Below are 17,500 nucleotides of genomic sequence, written 5' to 3'. Positions count from 1 at the left end.
CCATACAATTGACCACTAAATGGTAACACCCCAATACGTTTTTCAACTTGTTTAAGTCGGGGTCCACGTTAATCAACATTAAACTGCCTCAAGTTGTTGCTCAGATTAAATAAAATAACAAAACGTTTCTTCTACATATAAAAAGTGCAACATTAAACAGTTTCAAGTCAACTCAGCCTCAGATTAAAGGGGAACATTATCACAATTTCAGAAGGGTTAAAACCATTAAAAATCAGTTCCCAGTGGCTTATTTTATTTTTCGAAGTTTTTTTCAAAATTTTACCCATCACGCAATATCCCTAAAAAAAGCTTCAAAGTGCCTGATTTTAACCATCGTTATATACACCCGTCCATTTTCCTGTGACGTCACATAGTGAAGCCAACACAAACAAACATGGCGGGTAGAACAGCAAGCTATAGCGACATTAGCTCGGATTCAGACTCGGATTTCAGCGGCTTAAGCGATTCAACAGATTACGCATGTATTGAAACGGATGGTTGTAGTGTGGAGGCAGGTAGCGAAATTGAAGAAGAAACTGAAGCTATTGAGCCATATCGGTTTGAACCGTATGCAAGCGAAACCGACGAAAACGACACGACAGCCAGCGACACGGGAGAAAGCGAGGACGAATTCGGCGATCGCCTTCTAACCAACGATTGGTATGTGTTTGTTTGGCATTAAAGGAAACTAACAACTATGAACTAGGTTTACAGCATATGAAATACATTTGGCAACAACATGCACTTTGAGAGTGCAGACAGCCCAATTTTCATCAATTAATATATTCTGTAGACATACCCTCATCCGCGCTCTTTTCCTGAAAGCTGATCTGTCCAGTTTTGGAGTTGATGTTAGCAGGCCAGGGAAGCTAGGGTTGATATTCTTCTCTTGATCATCATCTTCGGTGGCATAAGGGATGGTGTGAGCCAAGACATCCAGGGGGTTTAGCTCGCTCGTCTGCGGGAACAAACTGCCGCCATTGCTTGCCGTGCTACCGAGGTCCTTTGTCCCTGAATTGCTCACACACTCCGGCAGATTCAATGGGGGTCTGGCGGCAGATTTCTTTGACTTGATCGTTGGAAATGCATCTGCTTTGAGTGTCGCAGGATATCCACACATTCTTGCCATCTCTGTCGTAGCATAGCTTTCGTCGGAACAAACGTCCAATTTCTTGCCACTTTCGCATCTTTGGGCCACTGGTGCAACTTCAATCCGTCCCTGTTCGTGTTGTTACACCCTCCGACAACACACCGACGAGGCATGATGTCTCCAAGGTACGGAAAACAGTCGAAAAAACGGAAAATAACAGAGCTGATTTGACTCGGTGTTTGTAATGTGTTTGAGAAAATGGCGGATTGCTTCCCGATGTGACGTCACGTTCTGACGTCATCGCTCCGAGAGCGAATAATAGAAAGGCGTCTAATTCGCCAAAATTCACCCATTTAGAGTTCGGAAATCGGTTAAAAAAATATATGGTCTTTTTTCTGCAACATCAAGGTATATATTGACGCTTACATAGGTCTGGTGATAATGTTCCCCTTTAACTTTTCTTCCCCCCCCCCAGCCTGGCTAACTTGGCAGTAAGAGGATATATGGGCTCATTGTTCTTCCACCATAGAAGTGGGTCAAAATCTAGTTTTTAATGCAATATGGACTTATATCTGCTGCAATAAAAACATTTGTTATTGCTTTAGCCCTGCCTGACTCGCCGAGGAGAGGCTGCTTGAATGCGGTGGTGACGCTTCAAATGGGTGGGCATGTGTTATGAGAGTAGCGTATGTGTGTGTGTGGCCCTTTAATATGTGACAATATGTGACAGCATGTGAGGTGAGTGTGTGGGCAAGCGAGGTGAGGGAGCGGTAGCTGAGTGCGGGGAGTGGCTAGTGTTTTGTTGGATTGGCTTTGTGCAAGACCTCAATAAAGCCACGATTTGCAACTAACCGCCGGACTCGTCATTTACCCTGGAGTCCGGAGCTGTGGAGACCCACTGCCGGGTAGAGTGAAGGGTGTTGCCCCCGAGAATACATCGGCCCTGGAGGAGTGTCTCCCCTGCGCTCCTCGACTACGGTCTTGGAGCCGGAAGCAGGAAAGGTGCAACACATGTTTGACCTGTTGTCAGAAGCAGCTGCTGAACAATGTCGGCAGACCGCCGTCCTCCATTGTTGTATCGCGCAGCCAAAGTGTTCCCAAACGGGAGATCTTAACGAGGCAGGAGGGTCTTCCAGCTCTGACTTTTACATGTTGTCCTAGCCCGGTCACTGCTAGCATGTGTACTCGTTCGGTACACCTCCGAACCGAACCGAAACCCCCGTACCGAAACAGTTCAATACAAATACACGTACCGTTACACCCCTATATAATATAAAACTATATACAATTGTTCTTGTCAGTAGCAACAGCAGGGACCAGCCCTGAGCATATACTAACTATTGCACTATGCACAATATCTGTGATTGGAAATGGGTCAAAGAAAAAAAAGACGCATCAGTATAACCCTAGAAAATGAACCACTGGTCCAATAAGAAACAAACTGGGATTTTTATGTTAAAAAAATATATATATATATATAATAATGATTGATTGATTGATTGAGACTTTTATTAGTAGATTGCACAGTACAGTACAAATTCTGTACAATTGACCACTAAATGGTAACACCCGATTAAGTTTTTCAACTTTTTTAAGTCGGGGTCCACGTTAATCAATTCATGATAATTTGGGCATCTGGTCACAAAGCCCCCGGACGCCTCCCTAAGGAGGTGTGAAGGACACGTCCAACCAGGGAAGTCTGGGCTTCTCTGCTTAGGCTGCTGCCCCCGCGACCCGACCTCGGATAAGCGGAAGAAGATGGATGGATGGAATTATATGTAGAATTTAGGGATATATGTTTTTATTAACAAAATGCAGTTATATATTTTTTCCCTTTTTTTTAGTTTAGTTATATATATATATATATATATATATATATACTCACACACATACCGGTAGGTACCTAAACTAAAAAAAAGGGAAAAAATATATAATTGCATTTTGTTAATAAAAACATATATCTCTAAATTTTACATATAATTCCATATATATATAATCAGTACAAGGCAAAAGTTTGGACACACCTTCTCATTCTATACGTGTTCTTTATTTTCATGACTATTTACTTTGTAGAAAGGCATCAAAACTATGAATGAACACGTGGAGTTATGTACTCAACAAAAAGAAGTGAAATAACCGAAAACATGTTTTAGTTTCTAGTTTCTTCAAAATAGCCACCCTTTGCTCTGATTCGAGCTCAAGAGGTAGTCACCTGAAACGGTTTTCACTTCCCAGGTGTCATAGTTTTGATGCCTTCAGTGACAATCCAGAAGGTAAATAGTCATGAAAATAAAGAAAACGCATTGAAATTAAAAGGTTTGTCCGTTTGTGTGTGTGTGTATGTATATATATATATATATATATATATATATATATATATATATATATATATATATATATATATATATATATATATATATATATACTGTATATATATATATGCTTTTCCTTTATAAAATTTCCAATAACTATCAAGTAAAAAAAAAAAAAATATTGGTTATAATACATAAATGTTAATACAAATGACAATGACAAACTACATGAATGCAGTGATACGGGTGTTGCCGATTCCAATCATCCATAAGTGAGATGTGCCGATAGCGATCACATATCAACTGTAAATTTTAAACATATTTCTAATCCAAAAAAAACCCACATCGAACAGCAGTATAACAATATCAAGACAATATTTTAAATAGTTCCATATTATTTTATTATAACAACTGTTTCAAAAACAAAAATAGTACACACTAACTTGACAAAAGTAAAAACTACTATCTACTACTCATTTTAAATCCTTTGGCTTTTACTCTCTAAGTCTTCCTGTGTCCAGGAACCTATTTTTTGAATTTGCAAACAGGAACAAAAACGACAAAAAATATTATCTAAAAAAATAAAAATATCGATCTAATCACTCGAGTATCGCTCATATACTGCTACGACCCTTAGTATCGACACCCCTCATACACTTATCGATCCGCCCTCTGCTTAATGTGTACACCTGGCCACTACAAAGCAACTAACACTGTTATGTTATTAAAATTAATATCTGCTTACTTTCTGCAGTAACGTGGTTCCACTATTTAAACTTTACCCAGCACTTATTTCTTGTGTTGACAAAGCTTTTTAGCAACCAAACTTACAAATTAGCCTTCTTGTCTGCTCCTGCTCGTTCTTACTCTCGGTGTGTAACATGTTTAGCCTAGTCCTCCTGTCCTCCAGTGATAACAGTACTTTATGGATATACTTACATATTTATTTGCCACAATGGAGTTGACAATTATTAACTGTGTATAGACATACTTTCAGCTAACACACACATTTCGTTGCGAGCCTAAAAAAAGGTCAGGTCAAACATTAGTGATCGCTGACCTCACAAATGGATATAAATGCCACTGACAAACTTAAAAATCTTGTAGAAATTGTCAAGACTTGGTCCTTGGGTTTTGTTTTTCCGGAAGGCAACGGAAAGTTGGCTCGGGCGAGACGGGAATGTGAGTACATGATTTATTGTTAACGTACAAAAAAGGAATCAAACAAAAGGCGCGCACAAGGGCGGAGGTACAAAACTTGGCTGATGAAAACAAAAGACTTGCACAAAGGCAAAAAGCTATAAACATGAAACAAAAACTTACTTGGCATGGGACTGTGAACATGGCATGAAGAAGAGTGATCATAAAGAGTGATGTTGCCAGAAAGACAGCCTGGCAACTCGAAGCTTAAATAATAGTGACATGATTAGTGAAAACAGGTGCGTGACTCAAAACGTGAAACAGGTGCGTGACGTGACAGGTGAAAACTAATGGTTGCTATGGTGACAAAACAAGAGAGTGAAACCAGGAACTAAAAGGCGTCCAAAAAACAAACAGCACGTGGCCAAACAAAAACATGATCAACACAGACATGACAGAAATTAATCCTATTAGTGATGAGTACCGAGTACTTCTTTTGGCAAGGACCGAATCCCGCCGGTCCTCCCAGTAATTTACGTAAAATACAACGGTGCCATGTTACGTTTCCTGGGTTGCGCATTACATCACATCGGCACTTGGAGATCACTCCAGCAGCACTGAGAGCAGACTTAGCTAAGCTACCTTTTGGTAATGTTGCAATTTTCAATGCCAACAAAGGAATTGACTCAAAAAAAATGTTCCAACTTAAGTAAAGCAATGGCTCCAGTTTTTCCAAAAATGCACTAGCTTGATGCATTTAGGGCTATATAAATAAACATTGATTGATTGATTGATTGATACATTGGCTTTGCTGTTGCATTGGCAATTTTACATGGCGATTTCAACACCTCCAGATTTGTTAATGAAAACTACTACCAAGATGCACGTTACAAACAGTGGGTGTCTAATAAGTACAATACTTAGAGTATTAACACTTTTAAGGGCGCAGCAAAGGACTACATTCAGCAAAGACTTAACTGACTAGTCAACACAGCATAAACTATACACTACTGCCATCAAACTTCTTGTTCTTGCAACTGTAATTGCAAATTACTGTCATACTTGTGAGTCAGAAATGTGATAATAAAACAAGTATTAACAACTGGATATTTTTAAATGTTGAAAAATAAAAATATGAGATTAAATTAATATTTTTTACCTAAAATTGGTACTGTTAAATACTGGTATTGATTCCTACGAGCCAGGAATTGGTACCGTATCGGTTGAAATGCAAACGGCACCTAACCTTAAGTAGAGTAGTTGCAAGGAGGGAAGAAGTCCACATTTTCTCCCATTTCTAATTCCTTGAGGTGTAACGGCAAGGTGTCCCAATGCTTGTCTTTTTCTTTCCTTCAGTTCTCTAAATATTCCCCTTTCTCATTTCCAGGGAGTCCTGCCCACCGTAGCCTTTTCCGTGTCGTCCTTCATTGAACAGAGCGAGGAGAGAGAGCCGCTGCCTGTGAGTATCCTCTTGTAACTACTAGGGTTGTCCCGATACAAATATATTGGTACCAAAATGTATTTCGATACTTTTCAAAATAAAGTGGATAATGAAACAAATTCATTTTTGGCTTCATTTTAACACAAAATCTTACAATGCTTTAAACTTATTGTTGTAACTGCACTCAAAGAACAATTTTAGAAGATTAAAATTAAATACATAAATAAAAGGGCTTTTCTTGTTGCACTCAAAGAACAATTTATAATTTTGTATATTACATATAGCCTGCCATAATCTCGGATTAGGTTAGAATAGAATACCAAAGCTTTACTGACATTATGTTAAATGCTTCGTGATTAAAGGTTGTCACTCTGGACCAAAGAAAGTTGTGAGTACAAGTACTTTGATAAAGAAGGTGAAAACACTATTGTTTTAATTCAAGAAATAACTGGCTTTTTCCTCCTCCCACTTCGCTTATCATCATCTTCATATTCACTCTTATTTATTTATTTGTTAATTTGTATTAGGGCTGTCGTTAATAACGAGTTACCTCATGTAGGGCTGGGCGATATATCGATATACTCGATATATTGCAGGTTTGTCTCTGTGCGATATAGAAAATGACTATATCGTGATATTCGAGTATACGTTCTCACGCAGATGCTTTCTTGTCTCTCCTTCTCACAGCGACATAAAACAAGCGCACCTTCTTACATACGTCACATACTGTCGCGCGTGCAACATCATACGCCCTCGCCAAGCAGAGAGGTAGCAGCGTGGGTAACATTAGCTGTGATGCTAGCAGAGTGGTGCGAGTGGTAATACGAGAAAAAGAAGGTGCGAATCTTGTAACAAATGAAGGAAGAATTAATTCCTAAGAAAAACAGCAGGGAGTCCATCGTCTGGCTGTGGTTTGGCTTCAAGCGGGAATATGTCGAACAAGTATGCGGCAAAAGCGTTGTTACAAAAAGTAGCACCAACTGCTAAGGTGTAACATCATTTGAAAGGTCACCCGCTAGAGAATGAGGAGTGCTTGAAACTCCGCATGTCAACATCTCCGTTCGGTGCCACACCAACAAAATGCCCAAGCAACCATTTCCACATCAACATCGTATGAAAAAAATAGTCAACAAAAGACAAACACTATTTGATTTTCTATTATGCAGCTCATTTTTATTTGACAGTTATTGAAATATCTTGTGTGACATCATGCACAAAAGTGCACTTTATTTGTTTGAAACTATTGTAGTTGCGTTCTTTACCAAAAGTGCACTTTAATTTAGTGTCGTTTTGATATGTCATCTTAGTGACATCATTGACAAAAGTGCACTAAAAGCTTGTTTTAAAATGTCTCTGACAATCTTGCACTTTCTGTTTTGAAATGACATGAATGTTTGTGCCACTGCTTAATAACGGTTTAATAAATACACTTTTGGTAAATTGACTTAATTGTGGTTTACCCCTCTGCATGAAAGTTTAACATTAGCATATATTAATGCAGTGTAAAGCAATAATCATCATACTCATACTTGCCAACCCTCCCGGATTTTCCGGGAGACTCCCGAAATTCAGCGCCTCTCCCGAAAACCTCCCGGGACAAATTTTCTCCCGAAAATCTCCCGAAATTCCAGCGGACTCAGGTCCATGTGCTAACCCACAAAATAAACAGCATACCTGCCCAATCACGTTATAACTGTAGAATGATGGAGGGCGAGTTCTTGGTTTTTTATGTGGGTTTATTGTTAGGTAGTTTCATTAACGTCCTCCCAGCGCGGCAACAACACACAACAACAGCAGTCACGTTTTTGTATACCGTAAAGTAGTTTGTCTGCCGTAAACAGCAATGTTGTGACACTCTTAAACAGGACAATACTGCCATCTAGTGCATTTGATGAAAGCACTTTTGTGCGTGCCACACAGCAATGCATCTTCAGAGAGGGTGTTCAGCATGGTTAGAAAAATAGTGACAGAGAATAGAACAAGGATGGACAATTCAACCCTTAACTCAACAATGAGTAGATGAGTGTTATGTGTGTGTATATGTGTAAATAAATGAACACTGAAATTCAAGTATTTCTCTTATTATATATATATATATATATATATATATATATATATATATATATAGCTAGAATTCACTGAACGTCAAGTATTTCTTATATATATATATGAAATACTTGACTTGGTGAATTCTAGCTGTAAATATACTCCTCCCCTTTTTAGCCACGCCCCCAACCACGCCCCGTCCCACCCCGACCACGCCCACCCCCCTCCCCCCACCTCCCGAAATCGGAGGTCTCAAGGTTGGCAAGTATGATCATACTGCTGTGATTATATGCATCAAGTGTTCATTCAAGGCTAAGGCAAAAATATCGAGATATATATCGTGTATTGTGACATGGCTTAGAAATATCGAGATATTAATAAAAGGCCATATCGCCCAGCCCTAACCTCATGTGCTCATGTATATATGCAGAATAATGACACAATCTATTATGACTGCATATGATCCTTTACCTTAACCATGGATGGTTATCTGAGTGGGTTGTTATTAGGGGTGTAACGGTACACAAAAATTTCGGTACGGTACGTACCTCGGTTTAGAGGTCACGGTTCGGTTCATTTTCGGTACAGTAAGAAAACAACAATATATACATTTTTTGGTTATTTATTTACCAAATTTGTATACAATGGAATAACATACATATACACACAGGGTCCATTGCCAGGGTTAATGTGGTCAACATATATAAAATAAAAACTAAATAAGATAAGGCTCATAATGGTTTCTTAACAAAACTTTTCTACATATAAAGTGCTTTTTTTGATTGATTGAGACTTTTATTAGTAGATTGCACAGTACAGTACATATTCCGTACAATTGACCACTAAATGGTAACACTCCAATAAGTTTTTCAACTTGTTTAAGTCAGGGTCCACGTTAATCAACATTAAACTGCCTCAAGTTGTCGCTCAGATTAAATAAAATGACAAAACTTTTCTTCTACATATAAAAAGTGCAACATTAAACAGTTTCAAGTCAACTCAGCCTCAGATGAACTTTTCTTTCCCCCCCAGCCTGGCTAACTTGGCAGTAAGAGGTGGGAGCTGTTTGTTCGTTTTTATCTTTGTTGAAGCGATGTTCACTTAGGGGTGGTGACGCTTAGGGTGACCAGGTGTCCGGATTTAGGCCGGACAGTCCGGATTTTTAATGCCCTATCCGGCGTCCGGCGCAGCATCAAGCCGGACACGTATTTGTCCTCCTTTTTGAGGCACTAGGCTTGAAGAGCGGGGTTTTTTCATCTTTGCTGGGTTGCAGCGCAATAGTCAATCAAAGACCGTAAAAAAAATGCCCCCAACGCAGTAACATATCAAATGATTGGCCAAGAGCGGTGTCGGATACAAATCTGCTTATCATTGGTTAAAAAAGTAAACAAGGGTCCATGTGCTGCTGCGGCATGACATTGACAGAAAGTTAGCATCATGCCAAAACACAAGACCTCGTTTAATTTTGAATGGATAAAAGAGCACGAATTTATAACGAAAAGCAGTCGAGACTCATTCCATGGCTTCTGCACACTTTGTCGATGTGATGTCGACGTAAGTAGTCAGGGGAAAGCTGCAATTGAACGGCGGGTACGGATAAACATAAAAGTAATAAACGTGCGGCAGGTACCTCTTCAATGAGGACATTTTTTCGTGAAGTTTCGTCGCCCCTGGATGACAAGATAACCGCTGCGGAGCTGTGCAAGGTGTACCATGCTGTAAAGCATCACCAGTCCTACAGAAGTTTAGACTGCGGCATGATAGAGGACCGGGAGATTTTCAGTGACTCGCCCACAGCTAAAGGGATGGCCTTTGGCCGAACAAAAGCCAAGGTATTGTGCGAGAACGTCATCGCTCACTATTCGGTACAGGAACATACCGACTACATACAAGAAAACAACCTACCCTTTTCCGTGGCAACCGACGCCTCAAATAAAGCAACAAACAAGTGTTTTCCCATTGTGGTAAGGTATTTTCACTTTGATGAAGGCATCCAACATGTCCTGTCGGATTTTTATAGTGACAGCAACGAAACGTCAGAAGCCATAACAAACCAGCTGCTGGCAAAACTTGAGATGTCTGGCTTAGAGGTGAAAAACATGTCTGCATATGCAGCAGACAATGCTATGACATTCAAAGAATGAAACTGCATTTGTGTGGAAATAGTATGGTCTTTTTTTAAGTTAATTTAGATTACGCAAGCTCGTAATAACCTGTGATTAATCATGATAAATCATGTGCCATCTCCGCGTTGGGGAGGAGATCTTGCCCCAAGTGGAGGAGTTTAAGTACCTCGGAGTCTTGTCATACCTGCCAACTACTCCAGTTTTCCCGTAATTAGTACGGTTTTCATCAACCTATTCCGGCTTACGGTTGCAGTGATAAAAAATACGGTTTTTCATTAATTTAATTTTTTTTTTTTTTTTTAAGTTTTATTCACGAAATCGCCTAACAACAATGACAATCGACACTGCTTCCCGTAACTTCCTATCGAGCCATTCCGAATGCCATGCGCGAGGCTATTTATAGCACCGCTGCCAAGCACGAGGCACCAGTTGCCATTGTTTCCAAACGAGCGAACGATCATGGAATCAGCCGGAGAAAAATCGCAAACGAGTCTTAAACCGAAAAGAAAACTGCAGTCATTCCGTGAAGAATATTCAAAAGCCTTTCTGGGAATAATTATCCGTTCCAAAAAGGGTGAAAACTACGCGAATTGCACCTTGTGCAGACAAGATTTTTTGATCGGACACGGAGGAATTAGCGATGTAAAAGACCACGTTGGGACAAAAAAACACAAGTCTAATGCCGTTGCTAGCGATACAAGTGGAAAACTTTCAACGTTTTTCGTCGCCCAAACAGATTCTTTGGATGTGATAAATGCCGAAGTTTTATTTACGGAGGCAATAATTGAGCATGGACTTCCAATCGCACTGGCTGATCACATGGGACCATATCATTTTTGCAGTATGATCAATCTGATAGAATAAATTTGGATTTTAGCCACAAAAAGGTAATGACAACAATGTTATCTATTGGAATTGTTTAGTACTGTTATACTGTTAAAAGTGTTTATACTATTTATGCTTTCAAGTCCAAGTTGAAGAAATCTTGTTAAATGTTGACAGCATCCATCCATCCATCCATCCATCTTCTTCCGCTTATCCGAGGTCGGGTCGCGGGGGCAGCAGCCTAAGCAGGGAAGCCCAGACTTCCCTCTCCCCAGCCACTTCGTCCAGCTCCTCCCGGTGGATCCCGAGGCGTTCCCAGGCCAGCCGGGAGACATAGTCTTCCCAACGTGTCCTGGGTCTTCCCCGTGGCCTCCTACCGGTCGGACGTGCCCGAAACACCTCCCGAGGGAGGCGTTCGGGTGGCATCCTGACCAGATGCCCGAACCACCTCATCTGGCTCCTCTCGATATGGAGGAGCAGCGGCTTTACTTTGAGCTCCCCCCGGATGGCAGAGCTTCTCACCCTATCTCTAAGGGAGAGCCCCGCCACCCGGCGGAGGAAACTCATTTCGGCCGCTTGTACCCGTGATCTTGTCCTTTCGGTCATGACCCAAAGCTCATGACCATAGGTGAGGATGGGAACGTAGATCGACCGGTAAATCGAGAGCTTTGCCTTCTGGCTCAGCTCCTTCTTCACCACAACGGATCGATACAGCGTCCGCATTACTGAAGACGCCGCACCGATCCGCCTGTCGATCTCACGATCCACTCTTCCCTCACTCGTGAACAAGACTCCGAGGTACTTGAACTCCTCCACTTGGGGCAAGATCTCCTCCCCAACCCGGAGATGGCACTCCACCCTTTTCCGGGCGAGAACCATGGACTCGGATTTGGAGGTGCTGATTCTCATCCCAGTCGCTTCACACTCGGCTGCGAACCGATCCAGTGAGAGCTGAAGATCTTGGCCAGATGAAGCCATCAGGACCACATCAACTGCAAAAAGCAGAGACCTAATCCTGCAGCCACCAAACCAGATACCCTCAACGCCCTGACTGCGCCTAGAAATTCTGTCCATAAAGGTTATGAACAGAATCGGTGACAAAGGGCAGCCCTGGCGGAGTCCAACCCTCACTGGAAACGTGTCCGACTTACTGCCGGCAATGCGGACCAAGCTCTGACACCGATTATACAGGGAGCGAACCGCCACAATAAGACAGTCCGTTACCCCATACTCTCTGAGCACTCCCCACAGGACTTCCCGGGGTACACGGTCGAATGCCTTCTCCAAGTCCACAAAGCACATGTAGACTGGTTGGGCAAACTCCCATGCACCCTCAAGGACCCTGCCGAGAGTATAGAGCTGGTCCACAGTTCCACGACCAGGACGAAAACCACACTGTTCCTCCTGAATCCGAGGTTCGACTATCCGGCGTAGCCTCCTCTCCAGTACACCTGAATAGACCTTACCGGGAAGGCTGAGGAGTGTGATCCCACGATAGTTGGAACACACCCTCCGGTTCCCCTTCTTAAAGAGAGGAACCACCACCCCGGTCTGCCAATCCAGAGGTACCGCCCCCGATGTCCACGCGATGTTGCAGAGTCTTGTCAACCAAGACAGCCCCACAACATCCAGAGCCTTAAGGAACTCCGGGCGGATCTCATCCACCCCCGGGGCCTTGCCACCGAGGAGCTTTTTAACTACCTCGGCAACCTCAGCCCCAGAAATAGGAGAGCCCACCACAGATTCCCCAGGCCCTGCTTCCTCATAGGAAGACGTGCTGGTAGGATTGAGGAGGTCTTCGAAGTATTCTCTCCACCGATCCACAACATCCGCAGTCGAGGTCAACAGAGCACCATCCCCACCATACACGGTGTTGACACTGCACTGCTTCCCCTTCCTGAGGCGGCGGATGGTGGTCCAGAATTGCTTCGAAGCCGTCCGGAAGTCTTTTTCCATGGCCTCACCGAACTCCTCCCATGTCCGAGTTTTTGCCTACGCGACCGCTGAAGCCGCACACCGCTTGGCCTGTCGGTACCTGTCTGCTGCGTCAGGAGTCCCATGAGCCAAAAGAACCCGATAGGACTCCTTCTTCAGCTTGACGGCATCCCTCACCGCCGGTGTCCACCAACGGGTTCTAGGATTACCGCCACGACAGGCACCAACTACCCTGCGGCCACAGCTCCAATCGGCCGCCCCGACAACAGAGGTACGGAACATCGTCCACTCGGACTCAATGTCCAGCGCCTCCCTCGTGACATGTTCAAAGTTCTTCCGGAGGTGGGAATTGAAACTCTCTCTGACAGGAGACTCTGCTAGACGTTCCCAGCAAACCCTCACAATGCGTTTGGGCCTGCCAGGTCTGTCCGGCATCCTCCCCCACCATCGCAGCCAACTCACCACCAGGTGGTGATCGGTAGAAAGCTCCGCCCCTCTCTTCACCCGAGTGTCCAAAACATGAGGCCGCAAATCCGATGACACAACTACAAAGTCGATCATGGAACTGCGGCCTAGGGTGTCCTGGTGCCAAGTGCACATATGGACACCCTTATGTTTGAACATGGTGTTTGTTATTGACAATCCGTGACGAGCACAAAAGTCCAATAACAAAACACCACTCGGGTTCAGATCCGGGCGGCCATTCTTCCCAATCACGCCTCTCCAGGTTTCACTGTCGTTGCCAACATGAGCGTTGAAGTCCCCCAGTAGAACGAGGGAATCACCCGGGGGAGCACTCTCCAGTACTCCCTCGAGTGAATCCAAAAAGGGTGGGTAATCTGAACTGCCGTTGGGCGCGTAAGCGCAAACAACAGTCAGGACCCGTCCCCCCACCCGAAGGCGAAGGGAGGCTACCCTCTCGTCCACCGGGTTGAACTCCAACGTGCAGGCTTTGAGCCGAGGGGAAACAAGAATTGCCACCCCAGCCCGTCGCCTCTCATTGCTGGCAACGCCAGAGTGGAAGAGAGTCCAGCCCCTGTCAAGAGAACTGGTTCCAGAGCCCTTGCTGTGCGTCGAAGTGAGTCCGACTATATCTAGCCGGAACTTCTCCACCTCACGCACTAGCTCAGGCTCCTTCCCCCCCAGCGAGGTGACGTTCCACGTCCCAAGAGCTAGCTTCTGTAGCCGAGGATCGGACCGCCAAGTGCCCTGCCTTCGGCTTCCGCCCAGCTCACATCGCACCCGACCTCTATGACCCCTGCTATGGGTGGTGAGCCCATTGGAGGGGGGACCCACGTTGCCTCTTCGGGCTGTGCCCGGCCGGGCCCCATGGGGACAGGCCCGGCCACCAGGCGCTCGCCATCGTGCCACACCTCCGGGCCTGGCTCCAGAGGAGGGCCCCGGTGACCCGCGTCCGGGCGAGGGAAATCTGGGTTCCTTGTTCGTGTTCTTCATAGAGGTCTTCGAGCTGCTCTTTGTCTGATCCCTCACCTAGGACCAGTTTGCCTTGGGAGACCCTACCAGGGGGCATAGAAGCCCCCGGACAACATAGCTCCTAGGATCATTGGGACACGCAAACTCCTCTACCACGTTAAGGTGGCAGCTCAGAGAGGAGTGTTGACAGCATAACTACCAAAATACAGAAGTATGTCCTTAATATTTTTGCAGTGCTATTTCTGTTGAAAAGTTCAAATGATTACATTAGAGATGTGATGTGCCACTTTTCAAGTGTCTGATGGCTTAAATTAATTTTCATTAATTTTTCATATTTTGAATTCTTTTGAAAGGCTTACAAAAAAACTACATTTGAATTGTAATTCCATGCTATTGACAGGACTATTAATTTTAATGAAGTTAGCTTACCATGTTTACAGTATGATAATTGTGATAGAAATGTGAATTTTAGGCACAGAATATTTTTTACAATTGAACAACGCAGTAGATTATACAAGCTTGGACAGAAAGTTAATAATGACACCAATTTTTTTTTTAATGGAATTGTTTAGTACTGTTTTACCATTTGTTTACTGTAAAAAGTGTTTATACTGTTTATACTTTCAATTAACAAATTGAAGTCTTGTGAAAGGTTGACAGGATAACTGGCATTAACTGTCAAAATAATTTCAAACTATTGAAGTTAGCTTACAGAATAAACATGTCAATCAACCCATATGATTTTTGCTGTAATATTTTTGTTTTGAAAAGTCACTGTGACTGATAGAAAAGTGATGGTTTTAGCAACATTTTAACCTGTCTGAATGCTAATAATCATGTTGCGTCGGGGGGCGAAAACCTGAACCCCCCACCAGGACTTTGTCCTGGACCTACAGGGTCCAGGGGCCACTGGCTACTAGGTTTTTCTGATTTCAAAAGTTGGCAGGTATGTCTTGTTCATGAGTGGGGGAAGAGTGGATGGTGAGATCGACAGGCGGATCGGTGCGGCGTCTTCAGTAATGCGGACGCTGTATCGATCCGTTGTGGTGAAGAAGGAGCTGAGCCGGAAGGCAAAGCTCTCGATTTACCGGTCGATCTACGTTCCCATCCTCACCTATGTTCATGAGCTTTGGGTTATGACCGAAAGGACAAGATCACGGGTACAAGCGGACGAAATGAGTTTCCTCCGCCGGGTGGCGAGGCTCTCCCTTAGAGATAGGGTGAGAAGCTCTGTCATCCGGGGGGAGCTCAAAGTAAAGCCGCTGCTCCTCCACATCGAGGGGAGCCAGATGAGGTGGTTCGGGCATCTGGTCAGGATGCCACCCGAACGCCTCCCTAGGAAGGTGTTTCGGGCACGTCCGACCGGTAGGAGGCCACGGGGAAGACCCAGGACACGTTGGGAAGACTATCTCTCCCGGCTGGCCTGGGAACGCCTCGGGATCCCCCGGGAGGAGCTGGACGAAGTGGCTGGGGAGAGGAGAGTCTGGGCTTCCCTGCTTAAGCTGCTGCCCCCGCGACCCGACCTCGGATAAGCGGAAGAAGATGGATGGATGGATCTTTTGACAGCACTAATTTGTATTTTTGTCCTTGTCTGTTTTTAATCCACATGGACTAATCCACGTCCATCTGCAGGACAAGAAGACTCCCTCCACCCAGCAGAAAGTGGTGAGTGTGTTTTAGAAGGCGGAATGGGATGACGAGCATATTTGCCTTAATTCAATTAAATCCAGTTTACCTCAGAAGGCGGCCTCGGGGTACAAACATTCATCATTTAGCGTGTCTTAAAAAATAGTTTTAGTGTTTGTCTGATTTCCCTAAATAGCACTCTAGCTGCCTAAATGCGCCTTTCTTATCATATTACCCCGGAATGAAGGTTTTATCTGAATTGTCTTATTTATCCCTGGATGCCATTACCTACAGGAAGCGGCTTATATTGCATTGGAGAATTATGTTAGCGACCATTAGAGTTATTGTGGTGATTCAATGCTTGTGGCTGCAACACTAAAACTGAATTATGTTAATAGTTTGAACCAACGTTGCATTTTACCTTGACGTGGTCACCTTTACGACCCCGCAGATGCCCCGCCTCTCACCACCAAAGCCCCATGTGACCTTAGCCCCCAGGTCTCCAAACGTCACAAGGTGGCCGTCACCAAGACGTTGTCCCTCGCCGCGGGCCTGCTTCCATATTTCCTGCAAACACAAGGCACAAAGGAATCCGAAGATGCACGGTGTTTATATGGAACCGGGCTATCAGCAGCCCACCGTCGCCTCCTTGACACGCGCCCTGTCGCCGTACACCCATCGGAAAATGTGCCAGCTCTCCAAAGACGCCGAGCAGAGGCTCAATCACCTCCAGCTCGGGCCGTACTACTTCAGGAAGGAGACGGAACGCCAGCCTCCATTTTTGGTATGTACCAGCGGACACTCATTTCAGAGAGGAAAGCCACTTCCTGTTTGAGGCTGATGTGGAAAATGTTGGAAAATTGTTTCATTTTTGGTCTGTCAGTATGGAGGTTAATTTGTGTCTTTATTACAAAAGGTTTTTTTGACCCTGAATTAGAGGGCTTTTTTGCCGATATCCGATATTGTCCAACTCTTAATTACCGATTCCGATATCAACCGATACCGATATATACAGTCGTGGAATTAACACATTATTATTGTATATTGTAGCGTCCCGGAAGAGTTAGTGCTGCAAGGGGTTCTGGGTATTTGTGCTGTAGGGCTTATGTTGTGTTTCGGTGCGGATGTTCTCCCGAAATGTGTTTGCCATTCTTGTTTGGTGTGGGTTCACAGTGTGGCGCATATTTGTAACAGTGTTAATGTTGTTTATACGGCCACCCTCAGTGTGACCTGTATGTATTCACTTGTGTGTGTGAAAAGCCGTAGATATTATGTGACTGGTTAAGGTTTATTGGAGCTCTGTACTTCTCCGTACAGCAGCGTTTTAAAAAGAACTGACACTAAATTGGCCCTAGTGTGTGGATGTGAGTGTGAATGTTGTCTGTCTATCTGTGTTGGCCCTGCGATGAGGTGGCGACTTGTCCAGGGTGTACCCCGCCTTCTGCCCGATTGTAGCTGAGATAGGCTCCAGCGACCCCAAAGGGAATAAGCGGTAGAAAATGGATGGATGGATGGATGACTTAAA

At 44.0% G+C, this 17,500-nt stretch overlaps 1 protein-coding gene across 4 annotated transcripts in view; it reads left to right on the top strand.

Moving 5' to 3' along the window:
• spata6 (spermatogenesis associated 6) overlaps positions 1–17,500 on the top strand; it is a 47,545-nt gene that overhangs the window by 11,188 nt on the left and 18,857 nt on the right. For all 4 annotated transcript variants that reach the window (XM_061976297.2, XM_072914610.1, XM_072914611.1 and 1 more), the window contains exons 6-8: positions 5,930–6,001; positions 15,982–16,014; positions 16,427–16,759. In XM_061976297.2, the coding sequence (XP_061832281.2) occupies positions 5,930–6,001; positions 15,982–16,014; positions 16,427–16,759 (438 nt within the window). The remainder of the gene's footprint in view (positions 1–5,929; positions 6,002–15,981; positions 16,015–16,426; positions 16,760–17,500) is intronic.

This window comes from Nerophis lumbriciformis, linkage group LG14 (assembly GCF_033978685.3).
Source record: "Nerophis lumbriciformis linkage group LG14, RoL_Nlum_v2.1, whole genome shotgun sequence".
In the NCBI taxonomy this organism is placed as follows: Eukaryota; Metazoa; Chordata; class Actinopteri; order Syngnathiformes; family Syngnathidae; genus Nerophis; species Nerophis lumbriciformis.
The sequence above is the reverse complement of the archived record's forward strand: the minus strand, read 5'-3'. Positions and strand labels throughout refer to the sequence as shown.